Source organism: Poecilia reticulata, chromosome 5 (genome assembly GCF_904066995.2).
Source record: "Poecilia reticulata chromosome 5, P_reticulata-male-v2, whole genome shotgun sequence".
NCBI lineage: Eukaryota > Metazoa > Chordata > Actinopteri > Cyprinodontiformes > Poeciliidae > Poecilia > Poecilia reticulata.
The window spans coordinates 9939134-9960128 of NC_088834.1; the positions used below are offsets into that span (position 1 = coordinate 9939134).

The 20995-nt window shown below is 38.4% G+C and overlaps 1 protein-coding gene and 1 long non-coding RNA gene across 4 annotated transcripts in view; one reads left to right on the plus strand and one right to left on the minus strand.

Moving 5' to 3' along the window:
• The window catches only part of LOC103464384 (guanine nucleotide-binding protein G(s) subunit alpha-like), a 32414-nt gene continuing 11419 nt past the window's right edge, over nucleotides 1-20995 (minus strand). For 2 of the 3 annotated variants that reach the window (XM_081606996.1, XM_081606995.1), the window contains 8 exons: nucleotides 16795-16892; nucleotides 5096-5150; nucleotides 3631-3704; nucleotides 3410-3468; nucleotides 3088-3208; nucleotides 2776-2906; nucleotides 2473-2552; nucleotides 1-1744 (listed from right to left, as the gene is read on the minus strand). In XM_081606996.1, coding sequence (XP_081463122.1) covers nucleotides 1598-1744; nucleotides 2473-2552; nucleotides 2776-2906; nucleotides 3088-3208; nucleotides 3410-3468; nucleotides 3631-3704; nucleotides 5096-5150; nucleotides 16795-16892 — 765 coding nt within the window. In that variant the 3' untranslated portion in view covers nucleotides 1-1597. The remainder of the gene's footprint in view (nucleotides 1745-2472; nucleotides 2553-2775; nucleotides 2907-3087; nucleotides 3209-3409; nucleotides 3469-3630; nucleotides 3705-5095; nucleotides 5151-16794; nucleotides 16893-20995) is intronic. The other variant, XM_081606997.1, reaches the window with a different exon arrangement.
• LOC145551656 (uncharacterized) lies at nucleotides 11699-12783 on the plus strand. Its single transcript, XR_014087537.1, has 2 exons — nucleotides 11699-11879; nucleotides 12544-12783. It is a non-coding gene; the product is annotated as an uncharacterized LOC145551656 (long non-coding RNA).

Here is a 20995-nt window from a genome sequence, read left to right on the forward strand (position 1 = left end):
TTAAGGTGGTGTGTCTGAATTTTCTTTTTTTCAACTTTTTAAAATTCCTATTATATAAACCAGAGAGGAGTCAAAGCAGAACAAAAATAATCAATGAACAAACAAAATGTGGAAAAACAATGTAAATAACCAACAGACGAAAGGCCTCCTCCCCGAGTGAACGCTCCTCCCCATTCGCGTCTTGCTCAGCGGCGGCAGCGGGACGGAGGGTCGGGTGAGCTGGTCCGGACGCGGCGGCACCGACCCGTCCCGATGTACAGCGCAGTGAAACATAACTTACATGTTTAGCTCATTTTTCACACGTACAGTCGTGATCAAGGCACAGGGATCTTCTACAAGTTATTTTCTTTTCTTCAATAAAGTTGTACAAAATAATACATTTTACAGTCTGTACAAGAATAATAGTCCAGCAGTAAATAAAAAGACAGACGCATTTAAAGCTGGGCGGGGAGGAGGAGGAGCAGGTGACAGAACAAGACATGGGGAGAGGAAGGAGGGAGCTGACGATGAGGATCATCTTTGTGTGTGTGTGTATGCGTGTGTGTGCCCAGTTATAAAACGTTGCATCCAGTCTCTGCAAATCTTTAACGTCATGATTTTCTGTTGCCGTTTATCCTCAATAAGTCAAACCTGTTCTTTATTTTCCACGTTAAATAGTTGTCAAATAGCAGCAGGGGTAAATGAAGACAATGATGTAGAGTAACATGTTGGTGTATGAGTGTGTGTGTGGGATGGAGGGGTTAAATGGTGCACAAAGGCAGATCTCACACACTGTGTACACCGACAAACAACATGGGGTAAAAACTAACAAAAACTTAAAACTTGAATTGTGTTATTACAGGAATATATAATATTTATATTTATATGTATTTATATATATATATACATATTTATATACACACATATATAAATATCTATATATATAGCTTGGATTTTTTATTTTTTTTTGCACTGCATTAAGTTCATTGGTATGCATGATTCTTATGCATCGTATGATATTTTTTTGTTTGCTTGTGTGTCCTCGACTAGTTTCTTGAAAAGCAGTCCATGAGAGCAGCATGGCTTCATCTCAGAGTCACGCTCACGTCCGCAGGCAGCCATTAATCAATTAGTCTGTCCATGCCGGGCACGGGAGAAAATAAAACAAAACAAAACAAACAACAACAAAAAAACAGCTGACAGCCACTCCTCTGTTTCAGCTTGCCACCATCCGAGTCCATCTATTCTCTTCAGCACGCGGTGAATAAACTCCTGCATGTGAGCAGATTCCCCCCCTCTGCTAACTTTTAGAGTAAAAGGCTGGAGTGGGTCATGATTATGCAATATTCAAGGGTCTGAACGTCTCATTCTGTAGTGCATGTGTACCTGTGAGCGGGTGGTCGTATAAATGAGAGGCTGACAGCCGATGGTAAAAAGTCTTCCCACTTTTCCGTGGTTATGAAGTTGGATTACCAGGAGGATCGGGTGGAGGAGAGGAGAGGTCAGGCTTATCGGTCGTTTAGGTGAATTTGGTAACAGTGAAGAGGTGATTGGCTAACTGGTCATAGTGAGGCGGGTGGTCGTTGGGTAAGTAGGGCGGGCCTGGCGTAGCTGCGCATCACAAGAGCTCGTACTGCCGTAGGTGCATCCTCTGTATGATGTCCCGACAGTCACTGAAGACGCGCCGGATGTTTTCCGTGTCGACGGCACAGGTGAAGTGCGGGTAACAGTAATGCCGTCCGTCCCCACTGGCTGTGCTGATCCTCTGAAGACATACGGGAAAGACGACAGGTTAGTAGTGGTGACTCTTGAGAGAACACACGCAGAAATGCAACGGGCTTTCCGATAAAACAATCTCCTGTTTCCAAAAGCAACACCTGGACATTTTAACTGGACATTTTAACTATTTCATTTACAACTTTGTTGTATTTTTCTCACGTTTTACTGTGCTAAGTTGAGCTGATTTGCAAGCTTGAGAAAATGCACTGCGCTAAAATCTTAAAATCATTAAAAGTAGGTCACATGTTTTCAGAAAAAGTTTTACATTAATTTTACATTACTATTTGTTGGATGCAGTTACGACCATCATAACTGTTTATTCGCTTTGGTACACATTCATCTTTCAATCCTACTTAACTGAAACATTCAGTTTTTAAATATATGCTTATTTAGAATAAGATTTGACATTTTAAACGGTAAAATAAAATGTTTCTATTTTAGCGTCTTGTTTGCGAGAGATGGTGGGATTGAACGAGAGGTGGACCGATGCATTTGGGCTTCATCCGCTGTAATCAGCGAAAGGTGATAAAATGGGATTCTCTATGGAAAGTAACCTGGAGCACATGCAGTAGCATTATCTATGAGAACAAAAATACAACAATATAATTACTTTACTTGTCAATCATAAGTTTTTGTAAATAAATTAGAAATTGGTTGTTCAAAGCGCTAAAAAAAACAAACCAAAGAAAAAAAAACCATCACCAAGAAAACAACCTTTGCACGAACCAAAAACTCATCCCGTATGAAGTACTTTGCTCTGGTCACCCTGGGATCCTCTCCTGGTTCTGGTATTGCTGTTGAAAAGGAAGAAATACAGTCAATCTTTCACATATTTAGCGCACACACACCTTCATCTGATTAAAAGCATCCGTTTTGCTTCAGAGAAGATATTTTAACACAAAAATTTAAACCAAATCTCAACATTTAGTGGGCATCGTCATCACTGGAACAGAGCTTGAAACGTACAGACGAACATAAATGCAGGTCAGATGTCTGACTAAACGTTTGGTAACTCACCATCATCAGGCGTAGTGTAGCGTGCAAATTCTCCAAAATACTCCTCGATTTTAGATTTTCCCGCCAAAACCTTCTCAGCTAGAAGATCCTGTTTGTTCAGGAAGAGGATTACCGAAATCGTCCGTAGCCACCTGTGGAGAAAAATTATGAAATCGGGTGTTAGATTAGACAAAAAATGTATTCATAAAAAAACAATGAAGTCATAAGTAATAGTGTCTACAAGAACTGCGTAGAGCAACACATTTAAAGAGAGAATATGCTTGTTTGACATTTACTATTTACTGAATCTAGCGGGAAAGAAAAACAATGGACCTGTTGTTCCAAATGTTCTTGAACAGATTGAGTGCTTCCTGTAGTCTGTTGGTATGATTGTCTTCTCTGATCACCATGTTGTAGCTGCTACTTGCTACCACAAAGATGATGGCTGTCACATCTGGACAAGAGTTAAAAAAACAGACATTAAGGGGGGGGAAAAAATCATGTTTCTGTTCTCAACCATAATTTCCAAAAACACATTTGTAGCACAAGTTCAGATATTAGTGTCTGTATGTAATAAAACCATGTCAAACTAAATAGTCAATTTTCTCTGAATAATAATCTTCATTTTGTCAAAGCAGTAAAGTTGACATCTAACCATTAAAACACTGGATCCATTTTCGGCGTTCATCCCTCTGACCTCCGACGTCAAACATACTGCGACACACAGGAAGTTAAAATTTCATTTGAATAAGGTGATAAAAAAGCCTGACAGTTGAATAAAGAAGCATTTGTACCATAAATATCACTCAAGTAATTTTTATTGTGACTATAACCTTAATCACCTAATATTTGTGGCAAGCTTAGTTTGAAACTTACTGGAAATTAACTTTGTCGATTTGAAACCTGGTTTCAAAGATCCCAGACGTCAGAACTCTGCATCTCAAGAGGTCCTGAAAGAGAGGAGGAAAAGCAAGCAGTAAATATAGGAGACTTCTATTAAACAGTATTTGTTTTGCGTGAACTGATTATGGGGGGGAAAAACTGGTGGGAAAAACCCCCCCCAAAAAAAACGTTTCCAACAATATCTTTTTCCCTTTGAACAAAAACAAGACCTAAGGTTTTGCAGCTTTATTCAACTGCAGGAAAAAAGCATGAATGGATGGTTTCTCCTCTTTTAAATGTTATTTTTTTATTGCTATGATTATTACCTGTCCGCAAAAAGTAAAACAATAATAAATAAAAAGCAGTAAATAAAAGCGGACAAAAATAATTTACAGGACAAGTTCTCATTGAAGTCATGGTTAAAAACAAACAAACTGAAAATAATTTAAACAGGTTTCTGTTAAAATGGTTTACAAATTAGGATGTCTGATTTCAGAGGCGATCAAACTGACTTTTACACCTTAATGACAAATAAAATGTGGAACATCAAATAAGTGACTGCTTATATATTTGTCCCATTTAAAGTGACTGACCTAATTCAACACAGGTCCAGCCAAATGGAGCTAGTATTTTTATGAGTGGAATAGAAATCACCTGAGACAGTTACTGTCTCATTTTGCAGAAATAGGCTTCCTCTTTGAAGTTTTTTTTTTTCAGCTTTATTTATTTATTTATTAGCACATTTCTGTGTCAAAAGGCCCAATTTTGTTAATTATGATTAATTATTAAGAGCAATAAAAAGGGTAAAAAATCAAACGGGTGAATACTGTTACAAATTAGGATGTCTGATTTCAGAGCAATGACCTTGTTTCAGATCTGCTCTTAAATTTGTCTAGGTTGTGGATGTTGCTGCTTTTTGACATATGTTTGCCCACCTCTTGTGGTCAGAAAGGTTTTCTAAATGATTGCTTGATTTCACAGATATGGCAAACAACAGATCTGAACTAAAAACTGAAATATAAATGTGGTTGATTGATAAATGTATTATTTAATAATGTGAGTGAATACATTTTCTACACTGAACCAGGTTGTTTCAGGATTTCCTCCACTTAATAAGAAGGAATAGTTTGTTATTTTTAGGTTGAAATGGTCTGATAAAGATTTATTTAATAATCTGAAACATTTAAGTGTGACAAAATAAAAAAACAAAAGAAAAAATCTGCACTTGTTCTCCACTAAGCAATAAACAAATGAAGTGACAGTAAGGGGAAGTGAAGTTATTAGTAATGAAAACGAATGATTGTAAAGTGGCACACAATAGTGAGCAAGTGGAGCTAGTGTTCTCAGTACCAGTGCACACAAAATAAAGCAACTAATTCAATTAAATAACTCTTTTCCTCGTTGAGTTCTGTAAATAAGGTGCATGATTGATGTTTGTGGAAAATCTGGTAGATGTTACCTGATCCGTGGGGGTGTAGTCGTTCTGCCTCACCACATCAATCCTGTCTAAGAAGCTGCAAACAGAACAAATAAAAACAATCAGAACTGAACTTTTACACAAACCCATTGACACATGTTTCAATGATTACAATTCCCCACATGTCCTGCTAATGCACGACCAACACGTACAAAGTCTGTGTACAGTCAATAGTGAAAGCATGAGGAGGATTGGAGCGGCTGTGACTGAACGGCCGCAAGGGGGCGCTGTGTTTGAAGCTGCTGTGAGATCAGAGGCAGACAGTCTGAGTCACCAGCAGCCGTTGGCTCCGTCAGACCAGAGGAGCCTCGTCAATGGAGCTGCTGTAGTAGTACAGGAGTACAGGAGGAGGAGTGTGGATCTGTGTGTGCGCGTGCGTGTGTGTGGAATCGGCTATGTGTATGTGCGTGGGTGGGTATGCAGGCCCACAGCACATTCAGATTTGCAGACTGCCCACCCAAAGGCATGTTAATTGTTTTGCTGCACTGAGTGATAGCGCTGCCGCTTTTCAAGGTGCGAGTCGCTCTCGCGCTTTCTGGATGGCTGAATCAGAGTCAGCTGCTTTGAGGTGTTTGCTCCATCAAGTCAGGGCTGGGAAGGGAGTGAGGAAACACTGAGGTCAGTTCAGATATACTGAGAGGAAATCTTTAAACTGTTGTGGCAACAAACTCCCCTCCTAAAAAAAAAAAAGAAATCAGTGTGCAAATAATCAATCAACAGGCTACCAAACTGCTTGTGTGTTTTAGAGGAATCATTTACAGGCAAAGTGAGGTAAACACAATAATGCACAGCAGCGAGGAGAATATATACCGTTATATATAAGGAGGACTACTCCGTCTTTCTCATATGTGATTTTTTGTTAAAATCTATATAAAAAAATAATAATCAAAGGATTAAGTCAAATTCAGCAACAATAATTTAAGGCACAAGGCGCTCATACAGTCTGCACGTTTACATGTCTGAAGTTGCAAGAAGTTTCAAGTTTACACTGAAGTCTGGCCATCATGCAGAGGTGTGCTTCTCAACTGGCTGTAATGCCACACTTCATGAAGATGAAAAACAACATTCCAGGAAAGACACGCGATAACGGATAACGAAAAGCTGAAGTAGTGACTTGAATCAAAAGAAATAAACATATTAATCACATTTCTTCAGCAAAAGCATTAAAAATACAGTAGAGTTCTAAGAAAAAATAAAAATGTATTAATCCTTGTAAGCTGCTCGTGTCTGTGGGACCAGTTTTTACTTTTATTATAGCAAGGAAAATACAAGTACCGATTTTTTCAAACTTGGACTCATTGGCCTTGATTCCGATATTTTCTGCGTAGAACATAATTCAGAAAACAAATTTGATGACCGCCACCACGTTACGGAGCGAAAGCTTCTTCAATCACCACGAAGGCTCAGATATCTTTTGCTAAACATTTCTGTATAGGTGTTTTTATTTTTATTTTTTTTAAACAAAAAACAGCGACAGCTGATAATGGCAACAGCTGTTCGGAACCTCCATCCATCCATCCATTTTCTTGCACCCTTTTTCCCTCAGTGGGGTCGGGAGGGGTGCTGGTGCCCATCTCCAGCCAACGTTTCGGGCGAGAGGCGGGGTACACCCTGGACAGGTCGCCAGTCTGTCGTAGGGCAACACAGAGACACACAGGACACACAACCATGCACACACACACTCATACCTAGGGGCAATTTGGAGAGGCCAATTAACCTGACAGTCATGTTTTTGGACTGTGGGAGGAAACCGGAGTACCCGGAGAAAACCCACGCATGCACAGGGAGAACATGCAAACTCCATGCAGAAAGACCCCAGGCCGGGAATCGAACCCAGAACCTTCTTGCTGCAAGGCAACAGCTCTACCAACTGCGCCACTGTGCAGCCCCTGTTCGGAACCTAGCAACCAAAATTAACAGAAGGCAAGAAAGTGACAAAAGACAGAACCAGACCCTGTTGAGCATTCTTCAAAATAAAAGACTTCCTCTATCCAAATAAATCATGCCTCACGCTTAAATATGTTTCACTTCATCTTTTGTAGTTATATACAATCTTGTTAAATTCAGTTAATAATAATCATCATGTAAATTATACTTAACATATAACTGTAGAGAAGTCAACACCGCACAAACCTCCTACACCATTACACTCAGGATGTCCGGGTAACCAAACCCAGACCTGATAAAACTGTACACCTTCATGCCTGTTTGTGTGTGGGGGTGTGTGTTTGTGAGGAGAGGGGAATGGGTTCGTGTGTGTGCTTATAGCGGATCATTATAACCATTTTCACCAATATGGGGAGGTCATTCATAGAAACAGAGAACATTTTCCTGATCTTCATTTCTTTCAATTACTGAGCTCTCCTTGTTAAGTTTAAGGTATAGTATGAACAAGGTTTTTGGTAAAGGTTAGGGTTAGGAATATACTTGTTAGGGTAAGGGATATGGAGAATGTCTGGGTTTGGCATAAATGCAGTTACTAAAATGAAGGGAAGTCTGTGCAAAGTCCTTGGACTAAGAGGTGCAAGGATGTTTGTGCGAATTTTGTTACTGCATCATAACATTAAAACACTGTTGCAACATGCAGGTGCCAGATGCTTCACTACAGACAAATGCCCATTCTTAGCCAACTTGGTGCCTGCCCGTATGTATGCATGCAACTTGTGTTCTTTTTGGTTGAAATTTCCAATAAAAATACAAAAAAAGATTTTATAAAAAGGTTATAAAACCTTACAGATTAATTTAAAGATAACTTATATTCCCTTATATTGAATAGAAATGTGGTCCTTTTTAAAATGCATGTTTTTGTCATACAGCAAACATTAACGAGTAATATTTTTCCTAAAACGTTTTCCTTAAAATTTAAAAGGCAGAAAACAGTCATATTTGCTGTTTATATAGATGTAATTGAAGTGAACATGTTTTTGTATTATAATGTAAAAATCTTTTTTGTGTTGAATTTGAACAGTAAAATTCAGCGGGTCCACCAGACCAACAAACAGTGGCTGTGCAACCAAAATACAAAAACCTTACAGGGATTAACGAGTGATGCATCAGTCAATCAACCAGTGATAAAAAAAAGTTCTTTAATCATCTGATCATCTGCAAAATCTTAACCAGTTTACCAAATGTTTGAAAACTGAAACCTTCTACATTCTCTGGTCCGTAAACTCATCGACTAACAGTACGTACTGTGAATTCAGTAAAAGGCGAGAAACAAATACTTTGATACATAAATGGGGGTTATTTTGTAATTTTATTTTAGTACAATTTGAGTTTATCAAAAATATGATATAGTTCATGGAGATATTCTGAGGCATAAAGTACCATGGCTATAAATCTCTTCATTTTCTGTCCACCTTTGTCAAGGAACCTTAAACCTAAACTCTCTGTATATTTATATATTTTAAATAAACACATATTTTCCTATAAATAATAATAAGTCAATTTTATTATTTAATAATAATAATAATAATAATTTTCCGGTAAATAATGTTTTCCAAATTTAAGCTTTTAATCAAATGTTGGATTGCACTTTATTACAAAACTATGCCGTTTGAATGTCAAGCACTTACAAAGATTTTATATAGAAATCATGCACATCCCAAACTTTAAAAACAACAATTGAAATCCAAGCACTTTCAAGAATTTCAAGAACCCGTCCTATGAACTCTGAAAATAAAACCAAAAACTCAACTGCAAGATTTACCCAGGTGGTATCAATTTGCAGAGGTCACATTTCTGGAAACAGTTTTTATAGTAAAACGTAGCTCAATAAAAAAAAAGAAAAACCTGCAAGAATTAATAATAAAGGAGTTTGGAAGAAAAATTGCATTTACTAAAAACAGGCAGCTGACGCAGGAAGATTTCCCTCCTTGTTTGACTCTAGACCCGCTGGATTTGTTGACGACTAGAAAGGTGGGAAGGTAGTTTGGAGCTGCCTCCTTGAGATCAGGTATGTAAGCTCCCCTCTGAGATAAGCAGGAATGTGGCAGTCAGGGGTGAAATGTGACATTAGGGCAGCAGGTAACCCACCGAGCAGAGCGAGGAGGGGGAGGGAATGCGGAAGCTCAAATACTGGACGGGTTACTGGACCGACCACGAGACGGCGAGTTCAGAAAGAGGACGCAACTGAGAGACAGCGGAAGAATAAAAGAGAACAAATGTGCAGAACACACACTAAAGCTGCTTATCAGGCAGTCAGTCAGGTACCGCTGGCTCTCTGCTCCCACACAGAAGTGGAGAACCGTGTGGAGCCGGGCCGCCTCACATCCACCGCCTAATCCCCTGCAATCACCCAACTCTGCCTTCCCCGAACAGTCGCCTCCAGAGCTCCCAGCGACATAAATACGCTGGATGTGACAGAACCTGAACGCCACAGCCGCTCCAATCATGACGGAGTTAACATGGCCTCCACTCGTGTTTATATGCGGCTCTGTTCTAAGGCGTCGGCACGCCCAGCACAAACACACCGCTCGGTTTTTAGCAGTTCTCCCTATTAATAGGACAAGTGCCAATAATAACCGCGTCTAGTAAGTTGAACTGAATAAAAGTGGCTGCCCCCAGTAACAGAGAGGTCTGTGGTGTTATGAATAACCCGCCAGGGTTATTCTGGGGTAGCAGACAGGCCGACTTAAACCGTGGAAATACTCACAGGCCACTCGTCTGGACAGCAAAAATAGCACAATATTTACAACAAAAGATAGCAGCTAGTATTTTAGTCGTTTTGTTGCTAATTTGAAGGTGAGACAGCTGTAAAGGGAGTATTTCGTAGAAAGCTAAATTTAAATGAGACACCTATTTTTAAATGTTGCATGCGCTTTTTTTTGTGTTCTTTTTTACTGATACTTTCTGTTTTTGCTACTGTATTATAAAAAGTAGATGCAAAAAACTGAAGCTTGAATCATTACAAAAGGAAAACTTGCACAGCCATTTTAAAGTTTTTTGTGTTTTTAGTTAACCAGGAATGGACTGCTGTCAAAATATTTTCAGAACAGCCGTATCTTTCGAGTGGATCCACTTCGCATTTTTAAGTTCTGTTTGAATTTTTTACTTCCACATTTGACCAAAACCGCAGAGATCTTTACGTGCTGAAGAGCAGCAGCAGCAGCAGCAAAGCTGAAAACTCTCCCAAAATGCATTTAACTTATTAAAGGAGGAGAATCAGGACTAAGGATTACTCAGGTTACGACCAGACCATCAGCTCAAAATGGGATTTACCTACCCTGTACTGCTGCTGTTGGCCAACACACTACTTTCATGGAAAAACAAAAATGTTCTTAATTTACTCCAAAAACGTTAAATCTTTTTTTTTTAAATAAAAAAAGGCTGCTTTTGCAAAACCAAACTGCATAAGAAAAGGCTAACAATTTTTTAAAAATGTCATCTAAAGGAAACTATTAATAGAAATTAAGGAAAAACATTTTAATTACATTCAAAAATTTACTTTCTTGTAATTTTATTAAACAAAGTTTCTCTCGGAGTGTATGATTCAGTGTGACACAAGCGCGGAACATCTGGAAAACGTTGCCGAATCCGAGCTGCTGCGCGGTCCGCTATGTGACAAGCAGGCGGACTCACACACAGGCAGGCAGGCAGGCAGGCAGGTTCGTGGGCAGGACCGTGTCCGTAAAAAGCTCCTCTTTCCACATCTGCCCCAAAATATTTACATTTTCTGGCTTTTTAAAAGTTCAACAAGGCATCGCTTAAATATTTGCGACATTTCCCTCCGAAAAACAAAAGAGTTTAATTAGTTTCACAATACTTCTGTCAACTTCAATAAGCTGAATTAGGTTTTTGCATGTTTCTTAGTCCAGCTGTTTATTTAACTGGTTGACTTATTCATTGTGTACCGTTTACTTTTTTTAATTACAGACTAAGATAAGATGGTTTTAAATCCAACAAAATGCATAGAATTTCTTATGGAATATATCAGATGACATTAGAGGTTTAATTATTGTTTAATCTATGCTATTTCTTTTTAAAACCAAAAAGTTAAAATGAGTATTAATCCAAAGTACAATTTGTTCACTTTATTTTAAATCTGTAATGGATTTAATTTCTTCCTATTTTTTAAATATATCTACTATCAATACTTGATAGTAGAGACATAAATAGTAACTGACCAAAAAATAAGATGTTTAGGTCCTTAAAAACTAAAAGGCTTTCAAACTTGGTACACTTCAAAAACACACATTTCTGCACAGATCAAAACTAAAACGCACGTCTCCAGAGCGTCAAGTCCAGTCAGAAAATGGTCTTGGCGCTTCCTCTAGGAGTGGGGAGAAAAGAGTGAGCACGACCCGACGAGGGGAGCGATTCCAGGGGCTTTACGGCCTCTTTGTTCACTAACGCCTCAACCTGCGAGGCGACGCAAGCAAAGGCTTCACCAGCCGACCCCGATTCTAACACACAAACCGTATCCTGTGAAAGGGAGAGCGGGAGAAAGACGAGGAAAGAAAGGAGAGAGAAGGCTGTGTCTGACATTACAGCGCTGCTCCAAAAATAGCTCCCTGGCGCCCTGGCCTCCAGCTTGGTTGTCATGGTGACAGAACCACAGGCGCTAAAAATAGAAACAGCTCCAAATCCTGTGCAGCTGGAGAGAGACAGACAGAGAGAGAGAGACAGAAAGAAAGAAATATAAAAAGAAGGAGAAGGAGGAAAAGACCAAGCTACAGAGGAGGGAGACGAGAAGAAAGAAAAGAAAGAAGCAGGGACAGGAGGGAGAGAAAGAGACAGAGGAGGAAATACAGCGAGAAACAACGAGGTACAGACAGAGAACCATGCCTGGAATGGAGTGGGTTAGCGAGAAGAGAAAAAGAGCACAAGATGTATGAGGGGGGAAAAAAACAACAAAAAGATCTAATATACATCTGAAAATTAGAAAAAGAAAGCTAAGAAGAACTGAGAGCGATGAGAAACTAAAAATAACTAGAAATAAGATGTGAAACATGAAGAAAATGAAGGACAAACATAAACTTGCAACATTTTTAAAAAAGAGATGAAAAGAAGTAAAGACAGAAAGATTAAAGAAGCATACAAAATAAAATCAAAATTAAAAAAAAAAAAAAAAATTTGGTAACATACAAGAATAATTAATATATGTTTGAAAATTAACAGCAAGTTAAGAAATAACATTAGAAAAAGCTAAAGTGAATTAACGGAAAGCCAAGAATAACATAAAACAACTGCGGAAGAAATAGGCCGGGACAGCAGCACCGCGGAGAAACTATGGCAGAAAAGTTTAGAAAAGTGTTCGCCTCGAACATCTCCACGTTTAACTCTACTTCTGCTCCACATCTGCCAACACCGTCACATCTCTCAAACACACCTGAGCTTATTACACAGCTACGCCGCATCAACTTCAGCTGCAGTTCCATCCACACGAGTCAGAGACTCAGCACATCCATTTTCTGTCCCACCACATGCAGCTGTGAGGGAGAGAATCAGCGGGGAGGAAGGATAGAGCGGAGAGGAGAAGAGGGACATCGGAGGGGGAAACGCCGACAGCGTGTAGCCGCCGCGACACGACTTCAATGAGCAGATAACCAACTCAGCCAAGACGCTCCACCAGCGTCCAAACCCAGCTAATAACTACTTCTTTTCTTCAAGCTCCATGTATTATTTTTATTTTTTTTAAACTTTAATAAAACAAAAATGTTGCACTTAAACGCTTTTTTAACTATACTATTATATATAACAAGATCAAAAGCAAAATAAAGCTATTTTCTGTTAAAGTTCATAACTATAAATTATTTTTAGTCAAAAGCCTTAGGAAGCTTTTTTTGTTATTTAAGAATAATTTATTTCAGCGCACGATAAATTAAATGCATAAGCAAGTCAGAATGATTTAATAGTCTATAGTGTTTGTTCCACGTAGTCTAGTGTTTTTTATACATCTAGATTAAACTGAATAATCTAAAATGCCATCCTAGTTTTTTTTTTCTTTTTTTTTTTAGTTTATTATGTGAAACAAAGTTTTCAGAATTATTTTATATAACTAAGCAAATTTCAGTTTAGTGTCGAGAAATGAATGAAGACATATTTTAGGCTATATCCATATATCTATTCTATATTCATTTTTTATGTTGTGTTTTTTTATTTTTATTTTGTGGGTTTCTGTTTTTAATTCCCTGGCTGTATTACAGAATTAATTGTTTTTTAATTCTGTATAGCACTTTGAGCTGCTCTTAGTGTGAAGGGTACTTTATAAATAAAATTGACTTATTTCCTACTATATAACTGCACATATCCAGTATGCATTTTTAATGATCAAGTGTCACAAGTGACTCCTGAAAATCAAATGCCAGGCCAAATTGAGCCTCTGAGGCTACACTAATTATTGTAAATTCCTCTATTTTTATTTGTCCCCCATATTTAAAGTACAACCCTATTATGAACCAACATTTTCAGAAATATTTTCTATAGCATATATAACCATATTAAAGTGTTTCTACGTCAACATGTTGATTAAAGTTCTCTAACAAACCTTCACCTTACAGACACTGATACTACAGACATGCGGGCTACATTTACTAATGTGGATACTTTTGAAGGTTTTGGTTGCTATGGATTATTGTGACAAAAGTAAATCAAAACAATAAATGCCCAATCCTACTCTGAATATTATTTAATGGAATGAGAGTAAAGTCCACAAAAATTATAGATGAATGTCACCGTTTTGAAAATTTGCAAAGAAAAGTATTTGAAAACGACATCATCTTATTTTCACCTCTTTGTTATGTAGTACTTTGTGGCAGCTGATCACATAAAATCTCACTAAAGCACACACATACCAAGAAGGGGTCTGAATACTTTTGCATGTACTGTGTTTATATACTCCAAAGATAGAGACAAGATGTCGTAAAGGTTGCCCCTTTTGTCTTATGCTAATGATTCTCAAAATCCATCATCAGGTAAACATGGTGACACTCTTCCAGAGAATAAAATGGCTCACTGTTTTGTGCAGCTTTGTCTGCCGCTCCTCCAAATATATGTCTGCGGCAGGTCAGCAGCATCCCATGATGCGCTTGCTTTTCAAAAGCTCCTTCAGGCCCCCATGTGCTAGCATTTATTTCCTTTGTTTGCATCTCACTCCAGCCACAAATGTCTTCCCTTTCTTCTCATTTAAAAAAAGAACAGCTCAGAATTTGGCTATGAAGCAGTCAGGCAGAAATGAACGAGAAAGATTGATGACATCGCACAAAAGAGACGTGCAGTCAGGTTTGACTGGAAACAGAGGCGGCACGTCTGGCACCGTCTCAAGTTAACTAAATCTGCCAACCGGCGAATCGTGCTCACGAGGTGAAACATCATTATGACTTGCTTTTTTATTCCGACAAGCTAAGAAAAACTAATACGTGCTGGGGCTTTTTCAAATCTCATGACGAGGAATACTCTCATTTCTAAAGGCACGATCGCCATTTTCTACAGGCAATGCCGATGCCAAGGACATTCATCTGCTTTATTCATATTTTCTAAAAGTTAAAGAAAATTTAAAAAGCTTTTTTACACAAGAAGACAGGAACTTTATTGAGTAAAAGCACAGAGACTGTTCTGGTCAGAGATTGACTTCCAATCAGGCCTCGTTTTGGAGTTAAAACAAACCCGTGCCTCAGTCTTGTCACGCTCTTTGGACCTTGGATGTGAACTGCCTACAGTGACAGCAACTGAACTCAACATATCCTCGTGAAATCAAGGGCAACACCATTCTTGCAACAACAACATTCAAGATGATGCCATATAACATGGCTTGCTACAGAAAAAAAAAATTAATAAATCAACAAGATCACACAGGAGGATGACTGAGCAAAAAGGCAGCCAGGGAAGCTTCAGTGACTTCCTCTTCATCACACAGATGAAAAAGCATCGCAACACATTCAATTTCTTCCTTTTTTCCCGTTTTTTATTATAGCAAAAAGTGGGCAATGTCATTCACCTTTTATAAACAAACAAAAAGGAGGTTGGGGGGATGACTGTCCGGTGCTGATTCAGGGTTGACATTTCCATTTAATGCTAACAACCTTCATCAATAATGCTGAAGTTGTCTCCCTCCTAACACACTCGCTCATTCTTTCTCCTTCTGCAGCCTGCCTGGGTTAAAAATAGCTCTTCCCTCTCTTTTTCTCCACTTCTCCGTTTACATAAGCATACGGAGGGGGGAGGGGAGCACTTCCGGTCTGGCCACCCAGCCCAGCATCTGATCCATAACGAGGAGAGGAGAGAGGAGAAGAAGAGTAGAGAAGAGGAGGAACGAGGAGGAGAGGACATGAGAGGAGAGTCTGATTATTACCTGCTTTTCAGTCCTTTGCTCTTGTCAACTGCCCTAAACTCTCTCAGCTATCACATCTCTGAAGGCCAGTAAACAGTAAGCCAACAGACACCTGTAGCCAAGCATGCAACATGTCAGGGACACACACAAAAACATGCATCCTCCCACCCCCAAGTCTAATGCTACATTCACACAGGCTAATGTGACTCAACCCGCCGTTTTTCCCCATGTGTGACTCATATCAGACTTTTTCACTAGGGATGCACTGATCCACAATTTTCCACTTCTGATACCGATGCAAATATCTGCAGTCAACAGCTGCATTGATTTAAAACATTTCTTTCTTTTTTTTAAACAGACATAAATGTAATGAATGACAAACTTCTGTGATAATTCAGCATCAGTACACACTTAAATATACCAACAGCTTCACGAGCTCGTATATCATGTATATCAACAACTTTAATTTGTTTCTGATATTACTAATAAACTAAAATTATCCTTTCTGGGTTAAATAGGGAGTTCTCCACCGTTTCTAAAACAAAAAAGAGGAAAGGACACATTAGGACAAATGGCAACATTCAGACAAAACAATGGGGCAAAACAAAGACACGAGTAAACAAGTGTTGACTTGTTTCGTATCTTTTATTCCAATGGATGACAAAAGGCCAAAAACATGACTTATTTGTTGGAGAATCCCACACAAGTAAACAGCCTGCCACTTCCACCTCAAGTGGGTCACTAGCTTGGTCACACACTACTGCCTGATAGAATCTCATTTCTCAACCCGCATATGTGGCTGTGCTGGTCATTTAAGCACAAAGAGCACACCCGAGCTAATCCCATAAATGTTCAATGGCGGTGAGGTCAGGACTGCGGGCAGGCCATTCCACCCTTAACATTCCCAAGTTCTGGTGGTAATCCCTGATAAAGCGTGCTCTGTGAGGGCAAGCATCAACATCTTGGAGGATGAAGGTTTGTCATTAACAATGGAGGTATAGAAGCTCAACCTAATATTTCTCTGCACCTAATTTGCCTTCAGTGGTGAAAACTCTCAACCCAAAGAGATGAGGCATCACACCACCACACTGCCTCCACCAAAAGCTGTGTGACATTGGCTGAAAAGATATTTTCTGGTTGTGATACACCGATGTCTGCTTATCAACCCGTAAATCCATTTTCCTTACAAAAAAGCATTATTGGAACATAGGAACATAATTAAAAACAGGACTCCTTTAATTACCTTGTTATGTATAGGTAGTAGAGCAACATTTCAATTTACATGCAATTATTCTCTGTAGATTTAGGAAATAGTCCACAAATTGTATCCTTGAAGATGCAAACGTGTCCATTAACAGAAGCAAAGATTTGTAGGAGGAGGGGAAAAAAGACTTAAAAAAGAAGGACTTACTACTGGGCGCAGTCGATGAGCTGATATTCGTTGGATCTTTCCCAGCATGCCCGCACACCTTCATCATGCCAGAGAGTCTTTGTGTGGTCATAAAACTCCTGAAAGCACAAATATGGGTCTGAGACAAAAGACTTTTGACTTGTACATGTAAAGTATCTGAGTAAATACAGTTCTCAGAAGCTAAAACAGGAGGAGACAACCTGAGATTACATACCAAACAATAACGGTTGCAGCTGTTAAGAAAATGATTGCAAACAAATTCACTGACATTTTGAAAAGTACCAATAATTACTGGTTTTAAGACATTATTTGTTGTCTTATGTGGGAATAGGACAATTTGGGTTAAAGTAGGAAAAACTACATTAATCTATGAAGGCAATGGTTAAATGTAACCCAGCTGAGAAAATAAGTGTAAGGTTTACAATAAAACGCATTTGCACAGGGCTGCTTTATGTAGTTTATGAGTCCCATGCTTATAACAGTATTTCTAGTCTGCTCCTTTATTGGTGAAAGAGTTTATGGACAGATGGCGGGAGGCAAGATGCACTCCCTAGCTAAGTTTGGAGTTTAAGGTCGGCTCGGAGAGGAGCAGCAGATGAGCGGGCTCTGGCAGTGGCAGGAAACAGAGCGGTTCACCGGGTTCATGAAGAAACGGGGAGCTTTGTACTGACAAAAGGCTTGGCTGTCACTACAGAGGCCTATCTCTACAATCTGCTGTTGGTCAGTCGAGCAAAAATAAGCCATTATGAGCCATACAGTTAATCTGTATACTCTGCTAAGCAACAGAGAATGAACAGCATCTCATGTTAAAAATTTAAATAAAGTAAAAAAAAAATTTGACACGTTTAAAATGATAATTTATCATTTTATTTGTTCTAAAGGTTATGGATGTGTGCTAAAAAAAAAGGGGCAAGAAGCAGTAGAAGCAGTAGGGAAAAAATAAAATAAAAACAATACAGAGATGATCTGTAGTTTTGACGTGTGACTTTCTGAAGAGCTCAACATACAACTGAAACCAGATATTTAGATACATTGCATACACAGACCTAACCATGTCTTTATTGCTGTCTGATCAGTTCAGAGAGTGAATGGTGGACCTCCGCAAGTCTAGTTCTTCCCTAGGTTCAGTTCGCAGGTGCCTGAAGGCGCCATGTTCATTCGCTGAAATCAATTATATGAAACTATAAACATAACTGAAATGTCCAGCCATCATATTACGCCGAAAAGAGAAAGGCAGTGTACTCTATAGGGTTTTTGAGTTAAATTTGTGCATCAACCCCAGAAGAATAGCAAAAGATCATGTGAAGATGCAGGTTGGGGGTGGTCAGTGTGTGTCATTATCATTATCATTATTAAGAACTATTACTCCAAAAGCAACAACAAAAAGTCAGATTAAAGTTCGGAAATGCATTCAGGGGCAATGACCTTAAATTATGGACAGACGTCCTACAACAAAACTACAATTCATGATTTATTTTTAATTGTTGTATTGAAAGCAGTGATGCAAACAGACAACTTTTTTCTTTCTTCCAGTGAAGTAAAAAATATTTTAATGCGTATGAGTGTAAAAATTTTTAAAAAGAGTTAATTTAGTGGGAGGGAGGTGTTTGAAATACTCTCAAACAAAGTTTGATGATTTATTAAACACAATGAAGAGATAAAGATACTAACTAGAATAAAACTATTTAAAGACCAGTGAGAGCATAAAAGGTTGTATTTAATAACCATCACTAACATTTTCATATTTCCGGATTTGCTCATTCTTTCGGAAAGTGTGAATATTCACCTTTAATAAACCTTCGATTTATTACAGCAAATTACAATTACATTTTCAATAATAGTCTAGAAAACATTTATTATAAGTGGCAGAAGATGAAGCTACATTTTGTTTCAACCAGAAATCATGTGATCAGTAAGTCCAAACCTTTATATTGTGCATTATCAAAGAATTAAAATTGCCACAAAGATTAGTAACTCTGAAATGTATAAACATTTAAAAAAAAAAAAAAAAAAAAAAAAAGGCCTTATGTTGCAAAACCTCTTCATTTTCGAAGACAAGTGTCCAGTCAAAAAATTTTATAATGTCCTCCTGTAAAAATATGAGGCATGTCTCTTTATGGATGCACAGTGGTGCGGTTGTATGGTTTTGTTTTTATGCTAAGAAAACACAGTGTAAATATTTATTTTTGCAATGCTGCAGTTATTCAGCAAAGCTACACAATTAAATAAATCTAAAAAAAAAAAAAAGACAAAGCAGAAATCTGACATAACTGCCATTTATGGATGTCAGGAGGAGGACTTTTTCTCCCTGATACTCAAAGTTATTATAGAATATGCATTTGCCCATAAAGCCACAGTCTGGTACAACACCAAAATCGGTGCTGTATATTTTGTGTACGCAATTATTCAAGTTACATTTCTGAATATTCACTTTATTTTTGAACAATTGCAGCCCTCTTAACTCAATTTAAAATGTTAATAAACCTCAAACCTGAATATTTTCAGAAGATAAAATAAGTGAATCAGTGATCAGCATAGCCACCCAGCCTTTAAATACCAGATAGAAGTTCTTTATTCAGTTTCTAAAGTTTATTTTTGTGTGAGTCAACAATCACCGTCTTCCAGACCAGGCTAGTTGTGCAGAGATACAAAACAAAGAATGTGATGGAGCTTAAAATTATAGTCTTTATTAAAAGACGCAGACTTTATCCCCACAACTACTTGAAGATCATAGATTAATGAAATGTCTTCTAAACATAGACAGTAGTTCTAGGAGTTTATTTTGAGTTCATCTTCAGTTGGAAAAGGCCCATCTAGCTTATCTTTATTAATGGCAGCCCACATCACTACCCCACCTCCACCCTGTTGGCATCATGGCTGACTGGAGCTCTATGCTGATTATTTATTCAGCAACGGGCCCATACATCCTTTCCATCAAGAGTCACTCTTATTTCATCAGTCCAGAAAACCTTTCGAAAAATCGGTCTTAAGATATTTATTAACACATTTTCGACATTCCAGATAACCTGTCTTATTTTGTGATTTTTAAGTTTCAGCCTTACTTTTTTGAATACCTTGTACTTGTGTGTGATCACACCACAAATCTAGGCTATTTTAAGAATGCTACATCCCTCAGAAAGATGTTTCAATGCTTTGAATTTACAGAGTTAGTAAGAATTTACAAAGTTGGCCCAATTTGCTTGAGGAATAAAAGGGACCCAAAATTCTGTTTATATAGCTTAAAGCAATAGTATGGTCAAAATGCTTGTTTGCTCATGTACACACGAGCCTTAAAACTCAGTTGCTGTGAAGTAGTAGTAAAATAACACACCAAATCTCTACTAGATGACCTACATTAGTGATTGTGTCCCATTCTCTTATAAATGACGTTCTAGATTAGCGGTTCTCAACGTGGGCGGTACCGCCCCCCAGGGGGCATTCAGAGGCAGGGGGCGCTGGCGGATATTTTTACAAAAGGGGGGCGCTGGGATGCCTTTGGGGGACGTTTGGTTGAAGGTAAACTTTACACGACAATGCCAGTTTAGACTTTGAGCAACTTGGTAAAACTATTGAATCATGCTTGGCTGCAACTGTATCGATGGCAGCTCTCCTTCTATTCAATGCTTGTTAGTTTCTGTTAGCTTCTTGGCGCAGCTCCGCTCTCCTGCTAGTAGCTTCACCGCATCAGCTCAGCATTACACCGGCTGATGACGTTGCTGTGATTCACTTTGTCTGGTATTTTTGTACATATGTTTTCGCAGTTCTGTGATCATGTCAAAGCAGCAACTTATATTAAAAAGTGTTTTATTTCCATTTGAAAGCTGCCCGCTTCCATGTAAGGACAACAGAAAATCTCTCTTATAAACATGTAATTACTAAAATCACGATACCCTCACTGTGTATCCCTCTGAAAAATGAACCCATTTAAATAAAAAAATCCCTCCATGGGTGATACCACGATAGTGAGCGTTCATTTTATAGCGTTAACACCGATGCTGTAAGTGGTCCGGTATAAAACGGGGCTGATCAACACAGCACTTTTAAATTTAAATAATCAGAATGCAGAAATTGTTTCCGTTGTTTTGAAAGGTTTATGTCGGTCTGCCTTTTCGCCATCGATACGCTTCCCGTATAAAACTGAGCGACGAACTAGATGTGAATTATGGCATAAAAACAGAGAATCCGACGCTGAACAGTGAAA